This window comes from Mastigoproctus giganteus, chromosome 5 (assembly GCF_048544385.1).
Source record: "Mastigoproctus giganteus isolate SK-2022 chromosome 5, ASM4854438v1, whole genome shotgun sequence".
Lineage (NCBI taxonomy): Eukaryota > Metazoa > Arthropoda > Arachnida > Uropygi > Thelyphonidae > Mastigoproctus > Mastigoproctus giganteus.
Window position 1 is genome coordinate 168,880,875 of NC_143579.1, and position 17,621 is coordinate 168,898,495.

Genomic DNA, 17,621 nt, shown 5'->3' on the forward strand with positions numbered 1-17,621 from the left:
AAAATTCATTTCTTAAATCCAAGTACTCATGACAATAATATAAAACATGACTCCTCGTCTCCAGAGCTGTGCAGAGACACTGCAACCTTTCCGAAAGACAAAATGGCATGCATTGCACAGCCCACAGAGAATGGTGGCAGGTCCAAGAGCCTTTGGGGACAGGAACACCATGTAGTCTTCTTCAGCCTATCCACCAGTAAGTTAGTATGTTATTGTGATTTTTCTTGCACCTCAACATGAAAGTAAAGAGGAATAATGTCAGTCTTGCTAGAAGATGAAATCAGCTGAATCTTCAATGAGCTGAGAGATAAGCAGTTATGTCATGTCAAAGTAAATTTTGCCCACTGATCACATTTTCCATAAAAAAAAAAAAAGAAAAGGCCACAAATTTTCTGATGTAAAAGAGAAAAAAAAAACATTTACTTCTGCAAATCCTGTTTATCCCAATGACTCGGTGAAGTTTTTGGTTCTCAACACCAAATGCTATGGTAATGGACTTTCCCACTCAACTGAAAAGTGGGTTTCTCACAGAAAAAAAAAAGTACAGCAGGCCCTCTTATAACACAGTTTGCTTTACGCTGATTCACTATAACACTGTTCTTATATTATAACCCGTATCTGATTATAACGCTGTCACAAATCACTATAACACTCTTTTACAGATTGCATTTTTGGCATTTTTGGAGTCGATATCTTGAAAATGAATAGCAAAACAGCATTAAAACGCTTCCCAAGCTGACTTGAGAAATTTTCTCGCACACTAATTTAATTGCAGTACAGTGACTTGTTACGCAATTTCGAGATCAACATTTTAAAAAACGATCAAGTATATTGCTTATAATATTTGCATTATATGCATTTATCCAAAGTCTAATCATCACTCAGTTGAGTATTAGACATCGTGCATTTGTATCATAATTAATTTTTTTTTTTTTTTTTTTTTTTTTTATGAAAACCCCAAACACGAAAGGTATCAAAACCTATAATACTTAGTACCGTGCATGGGTTGAAGGAGAAGTATGGGGGGAGGGGAATGCCGGAAACTTTGCTCTAGAGACTAAACATGGGTTTCACCACTTCAAGCCTCCAATAAGCAAAGTGGTGGTATTTCACCGGTTGATGAAAGTCATCTACCACCTACTAAATAATGCAACCAATGCAGTTACATTTTCGAAGAGTTAATTATGGCAGATAAGAATGAAAAGCAACAACGTCTGGACGCAGTACAAAGACTATAAATGTAAGAAAAAGACTGAATTTGAAAACTAAATTAGACATTTTGAAGCGAATCGATTCCGGTCAACGACAAGCGGATGTGTGCCATAATTTAGGACTGGCAAGTTTAACTGTAAGAACAATTATAAAAAATAAAGAATTAATTTTAGCAGCAGGAAGGGCAGCTGTTCCACTGCAAGCAACTAGGGCTAGGCTGGCTATTAGGATTGAAATGGAGAGACTTCTAAATAATTTTATTGAAGATAATATCCAATGCAGAATTCAGTTAAGTTAAATATTATTAAAAAAGAGAGAGAGAGAGAGAGAGAGATTACCTATATGATAATCTGAAGAAAACTCACCTAAAAAAAAAAAAATTTGGAACCATTTAAAACTAGTAAGAGCTGGTTGAATAGATTTAAAATCCAGGGAGAAGCTGCAAGTGCAGATCAAGGGGCCGAAACTTTCAAAAGAAAAAAAACTTATTGAAAAAACTTATTAAAATTAATGAAGAGGGGTATTATGTGTTATACTTCTCAAGTTTTTAACATAGATGAAGGAGGACTTTTTTGGAAACGAATGCCTAAAAGAAGTTTCATATTGAAAGAATTAAAAAACACACCAGGTTTCAAAGCAGCGAAGGATTGGTTGACTTTATTGTTGGGGGGTAACGCTGTGGGGGATTTAAAATTAAAACCCCTTTTAGTTTACCAGGAAGAGGGCCAAAGTTCAACCCAAAATCGACACATTTTTCATGATTAAATTCATCGATTAAATTATATCAATTAAAATCAATTTAGTTCAATTAAATTCATCATTATAATTGGAATTTTTAGTTTAATTTTGATAGGTAAGTAGTTACCACATAATTATATACGTATGTAATAAAGAATATTTTATATGTATAAATATTTGAATATTAAATATTTTGACCGATATTTGTGCATCTTTTCACTACCGTTTATTATTGATTAGGAAATATCCTATTGCACTGACCGCAACTCCCAAATGCATGTGTTACCTTATGGGAATGTGGCACTCGCTTAGCGTGGATTCACTTAATGCTCTGTTTTTCTGGAATGAATTATCAGCGTTAAGCGGGGGTCACCTGTAATGAAATATCATCCTCTTCCACATATTATTCAAAGTCATATCACTTACACTTGTCATTCAGTTTTTATTGCTGTACTAACTACAATTTATGTGTAATTTTTCAAAAGTAAACACTTCTTAAGAATAAGACTTATTTGAGATATTAAACTGAAGGCTGTATCAGCAAGTCTTCACGGTACCTCCGTAGGCAGGTGGGCAGGAGCAGCAGAACACGCTTCTTGGTTAAACTGGGGTTCGAGCAAAACCAAATAACAAACAAGCAAGTCTTCACTGAAAGACTTCTTTTACACACCGCATTGCTTCATCAGTGCCATAAGAGAAACTCAAATTCTTCCTCTTACTGATACAGTGTTTATATTTAAACTGCTTATGACATGGATCTTCAGAGTGTGGGGTGCAAGCAACTTGTTGCATAGAATTTTTAAAAAAATTTCTATGTACAGAAGTGAAGATTGGACTTTTATTACTAAGCTTATGAATCAGTTTTCCACTTGCTTCTTTTTCTTAGCAGAGGCACGGGGGATCTGTGAACTGACAACAAAAATTGTATTCTTTAAATTACTATTTTATAGATCATTATTTTGATCATTATATTGAAGATACCTAAAAGGTTCAGGGAAATTGCTAGTTTGGGGTAACAAGGGTAATATAGATATGCAGTTATCTGATAATGTTGGTTAAAGTAACACTCGCACATACCTCAAGAGCTCTTGTGTTACTGTAACAGAACATATTAGCAAAATGTTCTCAGGGCAGTAATGTTTCAAATGAGCAGATAGCTAATGCCAGGAAAGAGAGCTTAAATAACTTTAAGGGTGTATCAGCGTAGTTAATTATACAAAAAAATAAGTCTTAATTGTTTATACAGTAATGTCAGAAGTGTCGTAAATAAAATGAGTGAATTCAAACTGCTGGTTAGGACAAGTAATGCTGACATAGAGCTTGTGGAAACGTGGTGCTACCTGGAGATAGGGGATGATGAGTTTCAGTACAGTATGTATAATGTATTTAGGAAGGATAGGGAAGATAGAAGGGGTGATGGGGTCATAATTCTTTCCAAAAGCAGCCTGAGTGCAATGAAAGCGTTCCCGGATTCAGACATTTTGCATGCTTGTATAGAATTTCTATGGTGTGAGATAGTTTGAAGCAAAGGTATAATGACAGTGAGTAATCTACAGGCCAGGTGATTGTGAAGATTATGAAGAGAGCCTCTATGTGCAAATGGAATGGGCAAGTAAGCATCAATTTCTTATTATGGGTGATTTTAATTTGCCTCTAATTGACTGGAGCAAATGGGAAGGAAACTCCACATGGGAGATGAAATTTTTAAATCAACTAGATGATTTTTATTTGTACCAACATGTCAGAGAAAGTACTAGGGAAAAGAATATTTTAGACCTCATCATCACCCATGAACCAGATGAGATAATAGGGCTAACAGTAGAGGACCCAGCAGCAGGAAGTGATCACTGAGTTCTACAGTGGACAATGAAGAGGTAGCAGTAGTTAAATGCAAAGGAATGGGTTATAATTTCAGAAAAGGAAATTATGATGTCTTAATGCTACATGGCTGCTACATGGCCTCTAATTGGATAGATATCGCACAGAGAACTAATATAACTGAATTATGGTACACCTTTAAAACATTAATCAGAGAAGCCTTGAATGTGTGCATATACCAAAAAAAAAAAAAAAAAAATACTCCAAGTTGGATGAATAAGGAAGTTTCCAGATTATTTAAGCAGATGGTATGGCAAAGTTACAGAGCAATAAAAAGTCCTGAAGCCTATAACAGCTACCAATTTATCTGTAATGGTGCCACAGAAAAGGTTAGGCTGGCAAAAGCAGATAATGAGAAATAGCTGGCAAAGAGAGCAAAGAGTGGGGATAAGGATGCTTCTTCACATATATAAATACAAAAGAGGAGAAGAACAAACCAGATCGGATCCTTATGTAATGGGTGTGGGATAGTATTGATACCCCAGCTAAAGTTGCAGACGAACTCAACAGTTACTTTGCATCAATATTTACAGAAGAAAAACCCTTTGGAGAAATTATGGGAGTGAAGCTGAAAAAAATTTAATTAACGATGTTGAAATTTCATGTTTATTTAATTAAAAAACTTTTGAGCATACAGGCTAGTAAGGCTCCTAGGGTTGACGGCATATTCCCTATAATTATTCATAAGGGAGGCGGCAAGCGAATACATTGAACCATTGAGGCCAATTATGACAGCATCACTGGACTCGGGAGTTATTCCGCTGGATTGGAAAAGTGTCAATGTATCTCCAATACATAAGGGCGGTTCTAAGGGACAAGTGAGAAATTATCGGCCAGATGGTCTAACTTCAGTAGTAGGGAAAATCATGTGAAAAATTGTTGAAATTAAACATAAAAAAAGCACCTAGGGCAGATGGAATCTATCCAGTTATATTGAAGGAGGCAGGGAGGAAAGTAAGCAAACCCTTAGCCATAATTATGCAAGCATCCTTATATTCAGGGGAGGTACCCGTGGACTAGAGATGTGCAAATGTATCCCCAATTCATAAAAGGGGTTCAACAGGTGACACAAATAATTATAGACCTGTTAGTTTAACTTCTGTTCCAGGGAAAATAATGGAGTCACTGGTTAAAGAAGTGATGCAGGATCACCTAGACAAGACTGCAGTAATAGTTCAGAAAAAGCATGGGTTTGTTAAGGGGAAGTCATGTCTGACTAATTTGATTGGATACTACAATGTGGTCACAAAGGAACTGGATGCAAAAAATAATACTGATATCATATACTTTGATTTCAGGAAAGCTTTCAATACTGTTGCACATGGATTGGTTGGTTGGTTGTTTTAGGATTTTATGGTGTATTAGCATCTAAGGCTATAATGCTCCAAGTCAAGTTGCACATGGAAGACTGCTGTACAAATTGGAGTGGTATAGCATTAAGGGCAAGTTGCTGCAATGAATAAAGGGATGGTTGAGTGAGAGATGGCAGAGAGTAGCAATAAATGGACACTGCTCTACATGGACTAATGTTATTGGCGAAGTCCCCCATGGTTCGGTGCTAAGCCGATTGTTGTTTTGCGTATTTATCAATGATATCGATGAAAGTATATCAGGCTTAATTTCCAAGTTTGCACATGATACAAAAGTTTGCAGGGTTGTTAATGATAGTAAAGACAGTATGCTACTGCAACAGGATCTAGAAAAGTTAGGCAGATGGGCTGAGAAGTGTCAACTGAAGTTTAACATTGACAAATGCAAAGTACTGCATATGGATAGCAGTAACCCAAAAGAAACATACTAACTGTGTGGTACTACACTCAAGGAGGTTGAGAATGAAAAAGACCTGTGGATAATTGTGCAGTCAGATATGAAGTTATATTAGCAGTGCAAACAAGCTGCCAGAGCAGGTCATAGAGTTTTGTCAATGATATATAAGAATTTTGCTAGCAGAGACAAGGAGGCGATTATCCCTTTTCATAAGGAAATGGTCACGCCACACCTTAAGTGCTGCATACAGATCTGAAGGCCTTATTTTAGGTAGGATGTACAGTTGCTAGAATGAGTGCAGAGAAGGGCAACATGATTGGTGAGGGTAACAAAGGGGTGCTCTTACCAAGAGATGGGTGGTTGGTTGGTTGGGTTTTATTGGTGCATCAGCAACTAAGGCTGCGCCAAAACCTGGTCTTTCCAAGAGAGGCTTAAGTTATGCAAGTTTCAGCATCTGGAGACTAAGCACCTGCAAGGTGATCTCATTGAGATGTATAAGGTTTGAGCAGGCTCAATGCTAATGGGATACTTCCGCTTGCTCAAATTAAGAACATGAGGGGACAAAGATTCACACTGAGGAAAGACAGTTGTAGAATGTTTGCCTTTAGCCAGCAGGTAGTTGATTGCTGAAAGAGATGTTCATCTGTTGTTGTGGAAGTTGATAGCTTAAATAAATTTAAGGCTGAAGTAGACAAACATTTGGAGTGACCAGATGGATGAAATGGAAAGGGTTTTTTTTTTTTTTTTTTTTCCTTTTGGCTGATGCTGTATCAGCTTGCTTTCTTGCATCATACGCCTCAACTAATGTTAATGCTAATAACAACTCTGTTTTCTCCTATTCAACCATACCTTTATTCACAACAGCAACTTTCCTTTAATGCCACACTGCTACAATTTGTATAGTTATCTTTTATGTGAAACCTTTACTGTGATAACTATTAAGCTGAAAAGTATTATACACGTGTCACAAAACTTACATCGTGGGGAACCCATGCTGCCGCAAGACCTATAACACTGCCCTTTCTGTATACATTATACTCCCTATATTCACATTCTTCATCTCTTATGTCTGAGTGACATCACCTCTCTGATATCCCCACAATGTCTGCATTCAATGACTTAATCAGTATCTAAAATCCATAAAATTTATTCACTGCTCCTAGCATTAGTGTACATTCAAGTATACAAGCACTTGCTCTTAGCCCTAGCCCATGTATTTACTGTTTCATGATGACCAACTGCTGGGCTTGAAATCCCAAAAACCTTTCTTTCCAGGCTGCTGCATATGAAGCAGTGCAAGAATCTCTCTCTCTCTCTCTCTCTCTCTCTCTCTCTCTCTCTCTCTCTCTCTCTCTCTCTCTCTCTCTCTCTCTCTCTCTCTCCCCTCTGCCTGCTGCTCTAGTTAATCTATTAGTCAGTGTATCCCCCCTCAATTTTCCAATCAACCTAACACTGCCTCAATAGCATTAGCAAATATTCTTGCACCCCTTCTATTTAAATATAAAAACAGACTCACCGGTTAACAAACAGAGGCCAGGCTGAGAAAAATTCTATCCCACAAGCCTTGCACAATCTCTCAAGGGCCAAATTGATTGACAAAGCTCTCATCATATACTCCCTTCTATCATGTTTGGGCAGGATTGCAGAAATTTTCAAATTTAATTCATTTAATTTCAAATTCAAATTTTAAAAATGTAATGAAGTTTTTGTTCTGTCAAATAAAGTATTTTTTCATTATTTAGTATAGCAGTAGTGATTAGACAAACAAATTAGGCAATGTAGGTACTGCAATACATTTCAAGCACATTCAATTATTAAATAGCATACTTCAGGAGCTAAAAAATTTACGCTAGTCAAGAGGTGTTTACCAAAACTTCATCACATCATGGATAAAGATAGTATTTATGAAGGTACTTCTTGGAAGGAGATGGCTGCACAGGAGAAATGGATTAACTTATGAGCATGAAATTTGATATAATTAACATAAAGAATCAACATAAAGATAAGTGAAAAGCTGGTGTAGATCAGACTTTTTTTTGTTTATTGACATAAATGAGAGCAAAAATTGAGCACATGTAAGCTCTCATTTATGTCAATAAACAAAAAAGGATTTCTTCTTTACCAATTCTTCTTATGCAAATATATTACAAAATGATACATTAATACAAGATTACACGATTTAAAATAATTTAAAACTCATAATATGTTCCTCAATATTGACAGATGGGCAGTCCAACACTCCAGGATTACAGTGAACCCCAACACGACCCCAGAAATATCAAAACCCCCATGCAACCTTTAGTGAAGGAAGACATTTTGTCATAAATGCAAATTTGAAATACGATTGAAATACTATTAAAATGAGAATAAAAGTACGATAAAACAATGAATTTAAAATCCACTAAAAAAGTGGATTTTAAATTCATTGTTTTATCTTACTTTTATCTCATTTTAATAGTATTCCCTTCGTATTTCAAATTTGCGTTTATTTGATTATCTGGCTTAAGGGTTTTTTTTTTTTTTTTAAGGCTTGAGGGTTTATTTGATTATCTGGCTAAAAACATACAAATCAAACAAACAGTCTATATACATGCCAATATTTATCAAAGTTTATAATTTCATATCTGAGAATATGAACCCTTTCCTCAAATGAAAAAATATATTTCACAGTTGAATTTTATATCTTAAAATGTTCTCAATAAACCCTTACTTTGAAACAATAATGCTTAGAATGAGAAAATACAATAATCCTTTAGGTTCATTATATATGAATATATACATAGAGCACAAAATTATATACCCAACGAGGCAATTTTACGCCTTTCGTCCACAGTAACAAGCCTTCTCCATAGTGAAGGATACCGCTTATACAGAGATCCTCGAAACATACGCAAGTAATTCCCTACCTACAAGAAGGAAAGCAAAAAATAATTTTTATTTCATTCTTTCAGTTATAACAAATAACTTTCTTACATATGAGGGTCATCCAAAAGCAATCCACAAAAACAGTAAATTAAAAATTAATTTATTTTATAACAATTTACATTAAAAACATTCAATGTAGTCTCCTTCGCAACTTAAAATTGCTTTCTAATATTTTGATAATTTTTGAATGCCATTTAACTGTCTGCTGAAGTTGTCTAATGCTTCTAAAGACAGAAATCTTTGTCCACACAACAGTTGGTGCCTCCATAGCCAGGTGGTCAGGAGCAGCAGCAGTACATAGCACACGCTTCTTGATTAGACCGGGGTTCGAGCCCGTGACCACCAAATACGGAGGATGCAGAAAGGTCAGGGAATGACAACCGCATATCCCCGGAGCAATATGGCCTTAGTTGCTAATGCTCCTTAAAAAAAAAAAAAAAAAACAGTTCATTGAGCATGGTGAACAGATTGTAATCACAAGGACTCATATCAGGAATATTTTTGGTTGGGGGGGGGGGGGTGAGTAGTGTTTCCCACATTGTTTGTTTGTTATTTGGTTTTTAAGAGCATTAGCAACTAAGGCCATATTGCTCCGGGATATGCGGTGGTCATTCCCTGACCTTTCCGCATCCTCCTTATTTGGTGGTGACTGGCTTGAACCCCGGTCTAATCAAGAAGCATATGCTACGCACAGCTGCTCCTTCCCACCTGGCTACGGAGACGCCTGCTTCCCACATGTAATCGACGAAAATAAGCTGTACAGACTGAAATATAAGACCTTGCATTGTCACGGAGCATAAGCATGCCAATTCTAATGTCTGTGTTCACTTCCGAGGAATTTTGCATGGTAGTCTCCAGTTACTGATTTTCCAAGTTCTTCTTGCCTCATAACTGTAGGCTAGGCCATGATGGCCAGTTGTTTCACTTTGATTTGCCAGAAATCAACATAGTGAAGATGGATGCTCCCAATGAACTGAATGTGACTTCAGTTCAGGTCGCATGTCCAGAGTCTCATCAGTACTAATAATGCATTTTAAAAACTCTTTGCCTTCTTGTCAGTAATGTGAGAGTAACTGTGTTACAATTTCTTTATGCTTTGATCAGTGTTCATCTGACAGCAAATGTGTTACCTGTCAGGCGGTGACCTTTTGTTTTTGTAACACTTCAGTTAAAATTTGATGAACAGTTGATTTCAGCATTCCAGATTCACTGACTATTTCTTCTCAGGTAATCCATCTATTTTCAGGTAAATAGAACATCTACAGCTGTTCTCAGTCTACCTGAGCATTGCTTTTTTTTTTTGATTTTTTTTTTTTTTTTGATTTGGTAGTTGTTGGCGCATCGGCTTCTGTGGCCATATTGCACCTCCGAAGGTTTTTGCAGTACTTTGATCCAAGCCCGAGGCGGGAATCGAACCCGCGACCTTGGGGTTGCTGGGCAGGTACTTTACCCACTCGGCTAGCCCGATCGGCTTGAGCATTGCTTGTCTTTAACACTGAAACTCTAACCTGACATGAAGCAATGTAACCGTCCATTTTTAAAAGCCTCTACACAAACAGTCAATAAAGGAATTGTGTTCCGATTACATTAATGTTGAGGTTAAACTTATTATTCCAATAAATTTCAGCTGTGCAGTAGTATGGACTGAGGAACACATGTGCAGTGTGTATTACTTTTGGGATAACCTCATATGGATATTAAACAGGATACTATACAATGAAATGGATTTTATGTTTGTTTGTTGTTTGTTATTTGGTTTTTAGGAGCATTAGCAACTAAGGCCATATTGCTCCGGGGATATGCGGTGGTCATTCCCTGACCTTTCTGCATCCTCCGTATTTGGTGGTGATGGCTCGAACCCCGGTCTAATCAAGAAGCGTGTGCTACGTACTGCTGCTCCTTCCCACCTGGCAATAGATTTTATACACAAACTATCAATTATAAATTATGAAGTCACAGAAGCAATAAATTTTTAAAGCTTTTTTAATTAAAGAATGGGGACACTATTCAATATAATAATAAAGATCAAACTAGAAACCACTATTTTAAAGTCAGATATTTCAAATTTTAACTTTAAAATATTTTATATAAATTTAAAGTTATATCAGCAAAACACAATCACAGGTAAGTGGGCAACTCATCAGCAAAGTCTACCAGCAGTAAACAGAATGTGTCAAATCCATCAGAACCCACTTCACTGGCTGCTTCTGCAGGCAAGCAGCTGTACTCATTATTTATGTGATGCCACTCAAGAACTTCAATGGAATCATGCTCCTTCCACTTCTATTAGTTGTTTTCCTTTTTGTGATGCAAATTAATAAGAAGAGCAAAAAATATGAATCTTTTTTGACTTGCAATCAATCTATAGAGATGAAAAAAGCATGCTGATTTCTTTTCTTTTTTTTTTTTAGATTGTAATGATTCCAAAGATGAAACAGGAGGCACCATGCTGGTTACAACTAGCATTGCAAAAATGCAATAGAACAGTGTCAGTTTTGAAAGACAGTTACTTTGAAAGAACCAAACTCATTAAAGCAATCGACTGATATAATTTACTTTTGGTCTCTGCAAATTTCCCTCAAATCAACAACATTCCACAAATTCCAAATGGAACTGGAATTCATAAAATATTACAAATATTTGCAGAATATGTGCACTTTGAAACTCACAGTTGAATTTTGGTTGATTGCATGGATAAAACCGAAGAAATAGATGAACTATAAGAATTAATCCTTTTCCATGTTGTTGTTTTTTTTTTTGTTTTTTTCATGTCTTTGTTTTTAGTTAATGCTGATAAAACCAAATATGACTGATGCAACCTAATGAATATAAAAAGTGACTTTCACTTCTAAAAAGAAGTGAATACGAGAAAAAAAAAATCAAAGTTATTACACCTAACATTCATAAAGACAAAAAGAAAAACTTTTGGTAAAACATGTCAAAAAATAAAGAAAGACTACCATACTATCGAATGAATAGCCAGCCTGCAATCAAATTATAAACCAAGGGAAAAAAAATTTAATTCACTTAATTGTTGTAGTTGTTTTGGTTTTTTAGGAGCATTAGCAACTAAGGCCATATTGCTCCGGGAATATGCGGTGGTCATTCCCTGACCTTTCCGCATCCTCCGTATTTGGTGGTGACGGGCTTGAACCCCGGTCTAATCAAGAAGTGTGTGCTACGCACTGTTGCTCCTTCCCACCTGGCTACAGAGGTGCCTAATTCACTTAATAGAGAAACATAAAGAACACTTTCTTGAAACAGAGTCTTATATATATTATTATATTATTATATATAATAATATATATAAGACTCTGTTTTGTGACACACATAAACAACATTGAATGTGAATGGAAATGGCTGAAATTGCAAAAAAAAATAAATGGCAGATCTAGTGACTGATTTTTTTTATTACAAAATTTATTAATAAAAAATTAAATTATACACTAACAGCCAAAGGGCTTTACATGTGGTAACGAACACAACTTTGTTACAATATTATGTCCAAATGCTAATATGGTTAAATATTTATAAATAAAATATATATTTTAAAAATATATATTATTACATAATACCAATACTCAAAAAGAAAGAAGCCCTATTATGATTAAAGGGTTTCTTTAAATAACAACAATTAAACTAGTATTTCTATTAAGGAAAGATACATAAATGCATAATATTGGTAAGTGATGAATACTGAATAAGCGATATCTGTTAATTTTTTAATTAAAAGATAAGTGTTATCTATTCCAATGATTAATGATGCTCTTGGTCATAATTCTATTACTACCTTTTTATTTATTATTTTATTTTCCTGTTTTTTTTTTTTTTTTTTTTACACTTGACAAGTGGTAGATGACTTTCATCAACCGGTGAAATACCACCACTTTGCTTATTGGAGGCTTGAAGTGGTGAAACCAATGTTTAGTCTCTAGAGCAAAGTTTCCGGCATCCCCCCCCATACTTCTCCTTCAACCCATGCACGGTACCTTTGATACCTTTCGTGTTTGTGTTTGGGGTCTTCATTAAAAACAAAAAAAAAAAAAAAAAAAAAAAATGATCCCCCCACACCCAATCACAAAACCAGTCAGTAACAAAAAAAAAAAAATGTTGGGAAAATGTTAGATAAAAAGATTAAGTAGAATAATAAAAGTTTAACCTTTTCTTTAACTGGTTATTGTTGCAAAATATATCTATATTACAGTTATTTAACTTTAGTGAAACCCTAAAGTAGTAGTAATTGAGACAGGTTTCACCAATGGTCATAAAAAACAAGTTACCATTTCTCGACGGTCTAGCTGGGCAACTAAAGTTAATAAGACTCAGAATTCCTGAGTCTTATTAACATTATTTATCATTCATCTATAACAATATTTATTATTCATCTATAAACCTTATGAGATTAAGGGCTACATGAACAAATACAAGGCAAAGGTATGGATGCAGTTTAGGAGATACTTTAAAAAACATCATAAACCAAATAATCAGAAATCTCTTTTGAATTTTGAAGAGGGTGTTGACTCTTTTAAAAATTACAGCAGTGAATTACAGGCTGCGAAAAGCGATGTGTTTGCCTTTTTATTTACCTAATTGTTATTTTATATTGTACTTTATACGTAGTCTTATAGTATAGTTACGCTGGTTATTTTTATTTTAGATAAAGAGTTGTTGTAGATTACTACTTAATATACGTAAAACCGTTATTTCATTCGAATCTTGCAGTCACTGTTTTTGTATAGAGTAGTAGAATTCAAATTTTTAATTGTGTTTAGGTAGCTCTAAAGTATAATTATATAGCGTAATATGCATCACTATATAGCGTAGTATTGATAATTAATTAATTAAATTTATTGATCTTATTAATTTAAAATATCATGCCCCAGACTAGAGCAGCAAAGCAACGGGTACAAAGTGGCAGGAGTGCTGTGACTCGGGGGAGAATTGAGGGGGGCGATTCTCCAACACATCACAGCCTAAAAAAATGTGCAACTTGTGAAATGTTTGCCGAACTCTCTGGAACAGAACATGATCTAGCCAAGGAGAATGTCTTTGTTTGTGCCAGGTGTAGAGAGTGTCTATAAATTAGGCATCAACTCAGCGTTCTACTGAGCGTCTATGAGAGCTTGAGGTGTAAGGTAGATGCCCTCGAAGAAATTAATATGAGGAGCCTGTCAAGCTCTCAGCTGCCCAACTCAACGCCAGAGCTCACTCCTGGGCATCAGGCAACACAGCGCTGGTCCCAAAGAAACCAGTTATTGTTGGTGACTATTGTCAGGGAGACGGAGAATATATTGTGTAAAAAGGATAAATGGAACAGAACCAGGGTATGTCTGCCAGGGGCAAACGTTGATGACGTTGTAAAGCATATATCATCTTTTAAGGGCACAACAGGCGATATTGTTGTACACGTTGGCACCATTGACATTAAGAGTAGGAGATCTACAGATTTACTTAACAAGTACAGGTCAATGTTGTAAAAAAGTCGTGAGTTAGGGTTAAATTTGCAAGTGTCTGCAATTCAGCCTAGACCCGATAGGAGGGAGTACATGATGAGAGCCTTGTCAATCAATTCGGCCCTGGAGGAAATGTGCAAGGCTAAGGGGTTGAATTTTTTTCTTCTTCTGCTTCGACTGCTTCTACAGGAATGGGATACACTTAAATAGAAAGGGTGCGAGAATATTTGTTGATGCTATCGAGGCAGTGTTAGGTGGGTTGGAAAACTGCTAGCTTGGGGAGTGATCCACAGACTAAAAGGTTAAAAGTAGCCGCAGGCAGAGATGACGGTGATTCTTGCACAACTTCTATTAGAATAAGTAGTGATGTGGAGCGAGGGATTCTGGGGGTTTCAGGGACTGGTGGCAGTCATTGTGAATCAGGTGGGGATATGGGATATGTCAGGGTGAATAGGAATAGGTGCATGTATATCAATGCTAGAAGTATAGAAAATAAATCTGATGAATTTGAAGTGTTGGTCAAGATATCAAAGGCAGATATTGTTGGGATATCAGAGACGTGGTGTCACACTGATATTAGGAATGCAGAATTGGAATTTGGGGAGTACAATGTGTACAGAAAGGATAGACAGGATAGGAAGGGAGGAGGTGTCATGCTGTTAATTAAGAAAAACAAAATCAAAAGAAGTGCACCCAGTTGATATAGATGAACAGTGCACTGTTGAGTCAGTTTGGTGTGACATAAACATTGCGAAAGCAAAAATAAGAGTAGGAGTGTGTTATAGGCCTAATGACGCAAATGAGTTTGTATGTTTGTTTGTTTGTTTTGTTATTTGTTTTTTAATTGCATTAGCAACTAAGGCCATATTGCTCCGGGTATATGCGGTGGTCATTCTCTGACCTTTCCGTATCCTCCATATTTGGTGGGCACAGGCTCGAACCCCGGTCTAATCAAGAAGCGTATGCTATGCACTGCTGCTCCTGCCCACCTGGCTAGATATTGACTGAAACTTGTGGGTTGGTCACTCACACACTCGTAAGACTTTTTGTGGATTTATTGGATGATTGTTTTCTGCAGCAGCATGTTCGAGAGGCAACCAGAGAGGGTAATACTCTTGATCTCGTTATCAGCAGTGATCATTCGTGTATTAAGAATTTGCAGATAAAGGAACCACTAGGTGGCAGTGATCACAGTGTACTGATGTGGGATTTACTTATAGATTTAATTACCATGAGGGGTAAAGGAAAGGGTTTTTGCTTCCGTAAAGGTGAGTACAGTGGTCTCAGACAGTTTTTAAATTCTGTACAGTGGGATCAACTGACGATGTTACCAGCAGTAAATTCTAAGTGGAAAGCATTCAAGGAATTAATCGTGGAAGCTACTAAAAGTTTCATACCTATTAAGAAATATTGTTCAAGGTTTAGGTCTAAATGGTTATCAAATGAACTAATGAGATTTGTGACAGAGAAGAAAAATGCATGGGATGCATATAAATTATCAAGCGACTCAGAAGCCTATGGAAGATATAAGCTAGTCTGTAATCAGGTCACAAAGGAGGTTAGGCAGACAAAGGCAGATTACGAGTAATCTTTGGCAAAGGATGCTAAGAAAAACAGCAAGGATTTCTTTACTTATATAAACTCTAAAAGGAAGGGGATGAATCTGATTGGTCCACTTGATATCGATGGTTCGAATGTTGATGATCCTGCTCAGATAGCAAACAAACTGAGTATTTTGCATCTACATTCACACATGAGGAGTTATTAAGGTTTGAAAATAGCAGAAGGTTATCAAATTGTAGCAGGGTGCTTAATGATTTTGTAATAACGGAGAGCAAAGGGGAGGAGAAATTATTGAAGTTAAACATAAGAAAGGCACCTGGGGTGGATGGGATCTATCCAGTTATATTAAATGAGGCGGCAAAGCAACTAAACAAACCCTTAGCCAAAAGTTATGAGAGCATCTTTGGAATCAGGGGAGATCCCCATGGACTGGAGATGTGCAAATGTATCCCCAATTCACAAAGGGGGGGATTGAAGGGTGACACAAGTAATTACATACCAGTTAGTTAGGGAATGGTGTGATTTTTTTTTTTTTTTTTTGGCCGATGCTGCTTAAGCTCATACACTTGCTTTCTTGTATCACGTGACACTACTACTATTAATACTACTACTACTAATTGATTTTTTATGAAATTTTCTTTTATGTTTTTAGGTTTAATTTTATTTCCGTTTCATGCTATGAGGAATAATGCCCTCATAAGTGAAAGTCAAATTTATTTATCACCACCTCCCTCAAAATTACTGAATACATGCCATCAATTCTAGGAGATTTAGTTGCCTTAAGTCTTTAAAATATTTTTAATCAATAATCTTTTGGGATTTCATTATCACTAATTTGATATTGCTCAGTGTCACTAACACAGCCCATCCTCATCATGAAGGGTCTTCGTCTGTAAATGCAGAGTACTTGTTCAATTCATCAGCAACATCAAACTGGATTACATAAGATGTCTCCCACCCATTACACAAGAGTTCAATCTCATTCATTTTCTTCTTTATATTTACATGCATGAAAAATTCCCTGAGTACAAGAAATCACTATCTATCTCAGCCATGATTTCTCACACTTGACCTTTGCCAACTTAACCTTTACTCTGATACTATTAAACTGAAAAGAACTAAACTCTATAGCTGTTATAGTAGTAGTTGTAGCAGTGGCATGTGATGCAAGAAAGCAAGTGTATGAGCTTATGTAGCATCAGCCAAAAAAAAAAAAAAAAAAAAAAAAAAAAATCACATCATTCCCTCCAAATTCCTGTCCAGTTCCTCCTTAAATTTATTTAACCTATCAACTTCCACAACGACAGATTGAAGTTTGTTCCAGCAATTAACCTGCTGGCTAAAGGCAAATTTCCGTACATCTATTCTACATCTGTCTTTCCTCAATTTGAATTTATGCCCCCTTAGGTTCATAATCTGAACAGGTGGAAAATCCCATCAGAATTCAGCATGCTCAACCCATTCAAGACATTACACACCTCAATCAGATCACCTCGCAGAGTCTCCGGCCGCTGCAACTTGCAGAACTTAAGCCTCTCTTGGTAAGAGGATCCCTTCATTCCCCTCACCAATCTTGTTGCCCTTCTCTGTACACGCTCAAGCAAATCTACATCCTTCCTAAAATGAGGCCTCCAGACCTGTATGCAGTACTCAAGGTGTGGCCTGACCATTGTCTTAATACAGAGGGACAATCACCTCCTTTTCCCTGCTAGCAAAATTTCTGTATATCATTGACAAAACCCCATGACCTGCCCTGGCAGCCTGTCTGCATTGCTCAGAAAACTTGATATCTGACTGCACAATTACTCCCAGGTCTTTTTCATTTTCTACCACCTTAAGTGTAGTACCACACAGTTGGTACGTTTCTCTGGGATTACTTCTACCCATATGCAGTACTTTGCATTTGTCAATGTTAAACTTCAGTTGCCACTTCTTAGCCCATCTGCCCAAATTTTCTAGATCCTGTTGCAGTAGCACACTGCCATTACTGCCATTAACAACCCTGCCAACCTTTGTATCATCTGCAAACTTCGACACTAAGCCTAATATACCTTCCTCAATATCACTGATAAATATATAAAACAG

At 36.3% G+C, this 17,621-nt stretch overlaps 1 protein-coding gene across 3 annotated transcripts in view; it reads right to left on the reverse strand.

Moving 5' to 3' along the window:
• Snr1 (SWI/SNF related, matrix associated, actin dependent regulator of chromatin, subfamily b, member 1) overlaps positions 1-17,621 on the reverse strand; it is a 131,032-nt gene that overhangs the window by 75,962 nt on the left and 37,449 nt on the right. For all 3 annotated transcript variants that reach the window (XM_090373509.1, XM_090373507.1, XM_090373508.1), the window contains exon 2: positions 8,396-8,501. In XM_090373509.1, coding sequence (XP_090229635.1) covers positions 8,396-8,483 — 88 coding nt within the window. In that variant the 5' untranslated portion in view covers positions 8,484-8,501. The remainder of the gene's footprint in view (positions 1-8,395; positions 8,502-17,621) is intronic.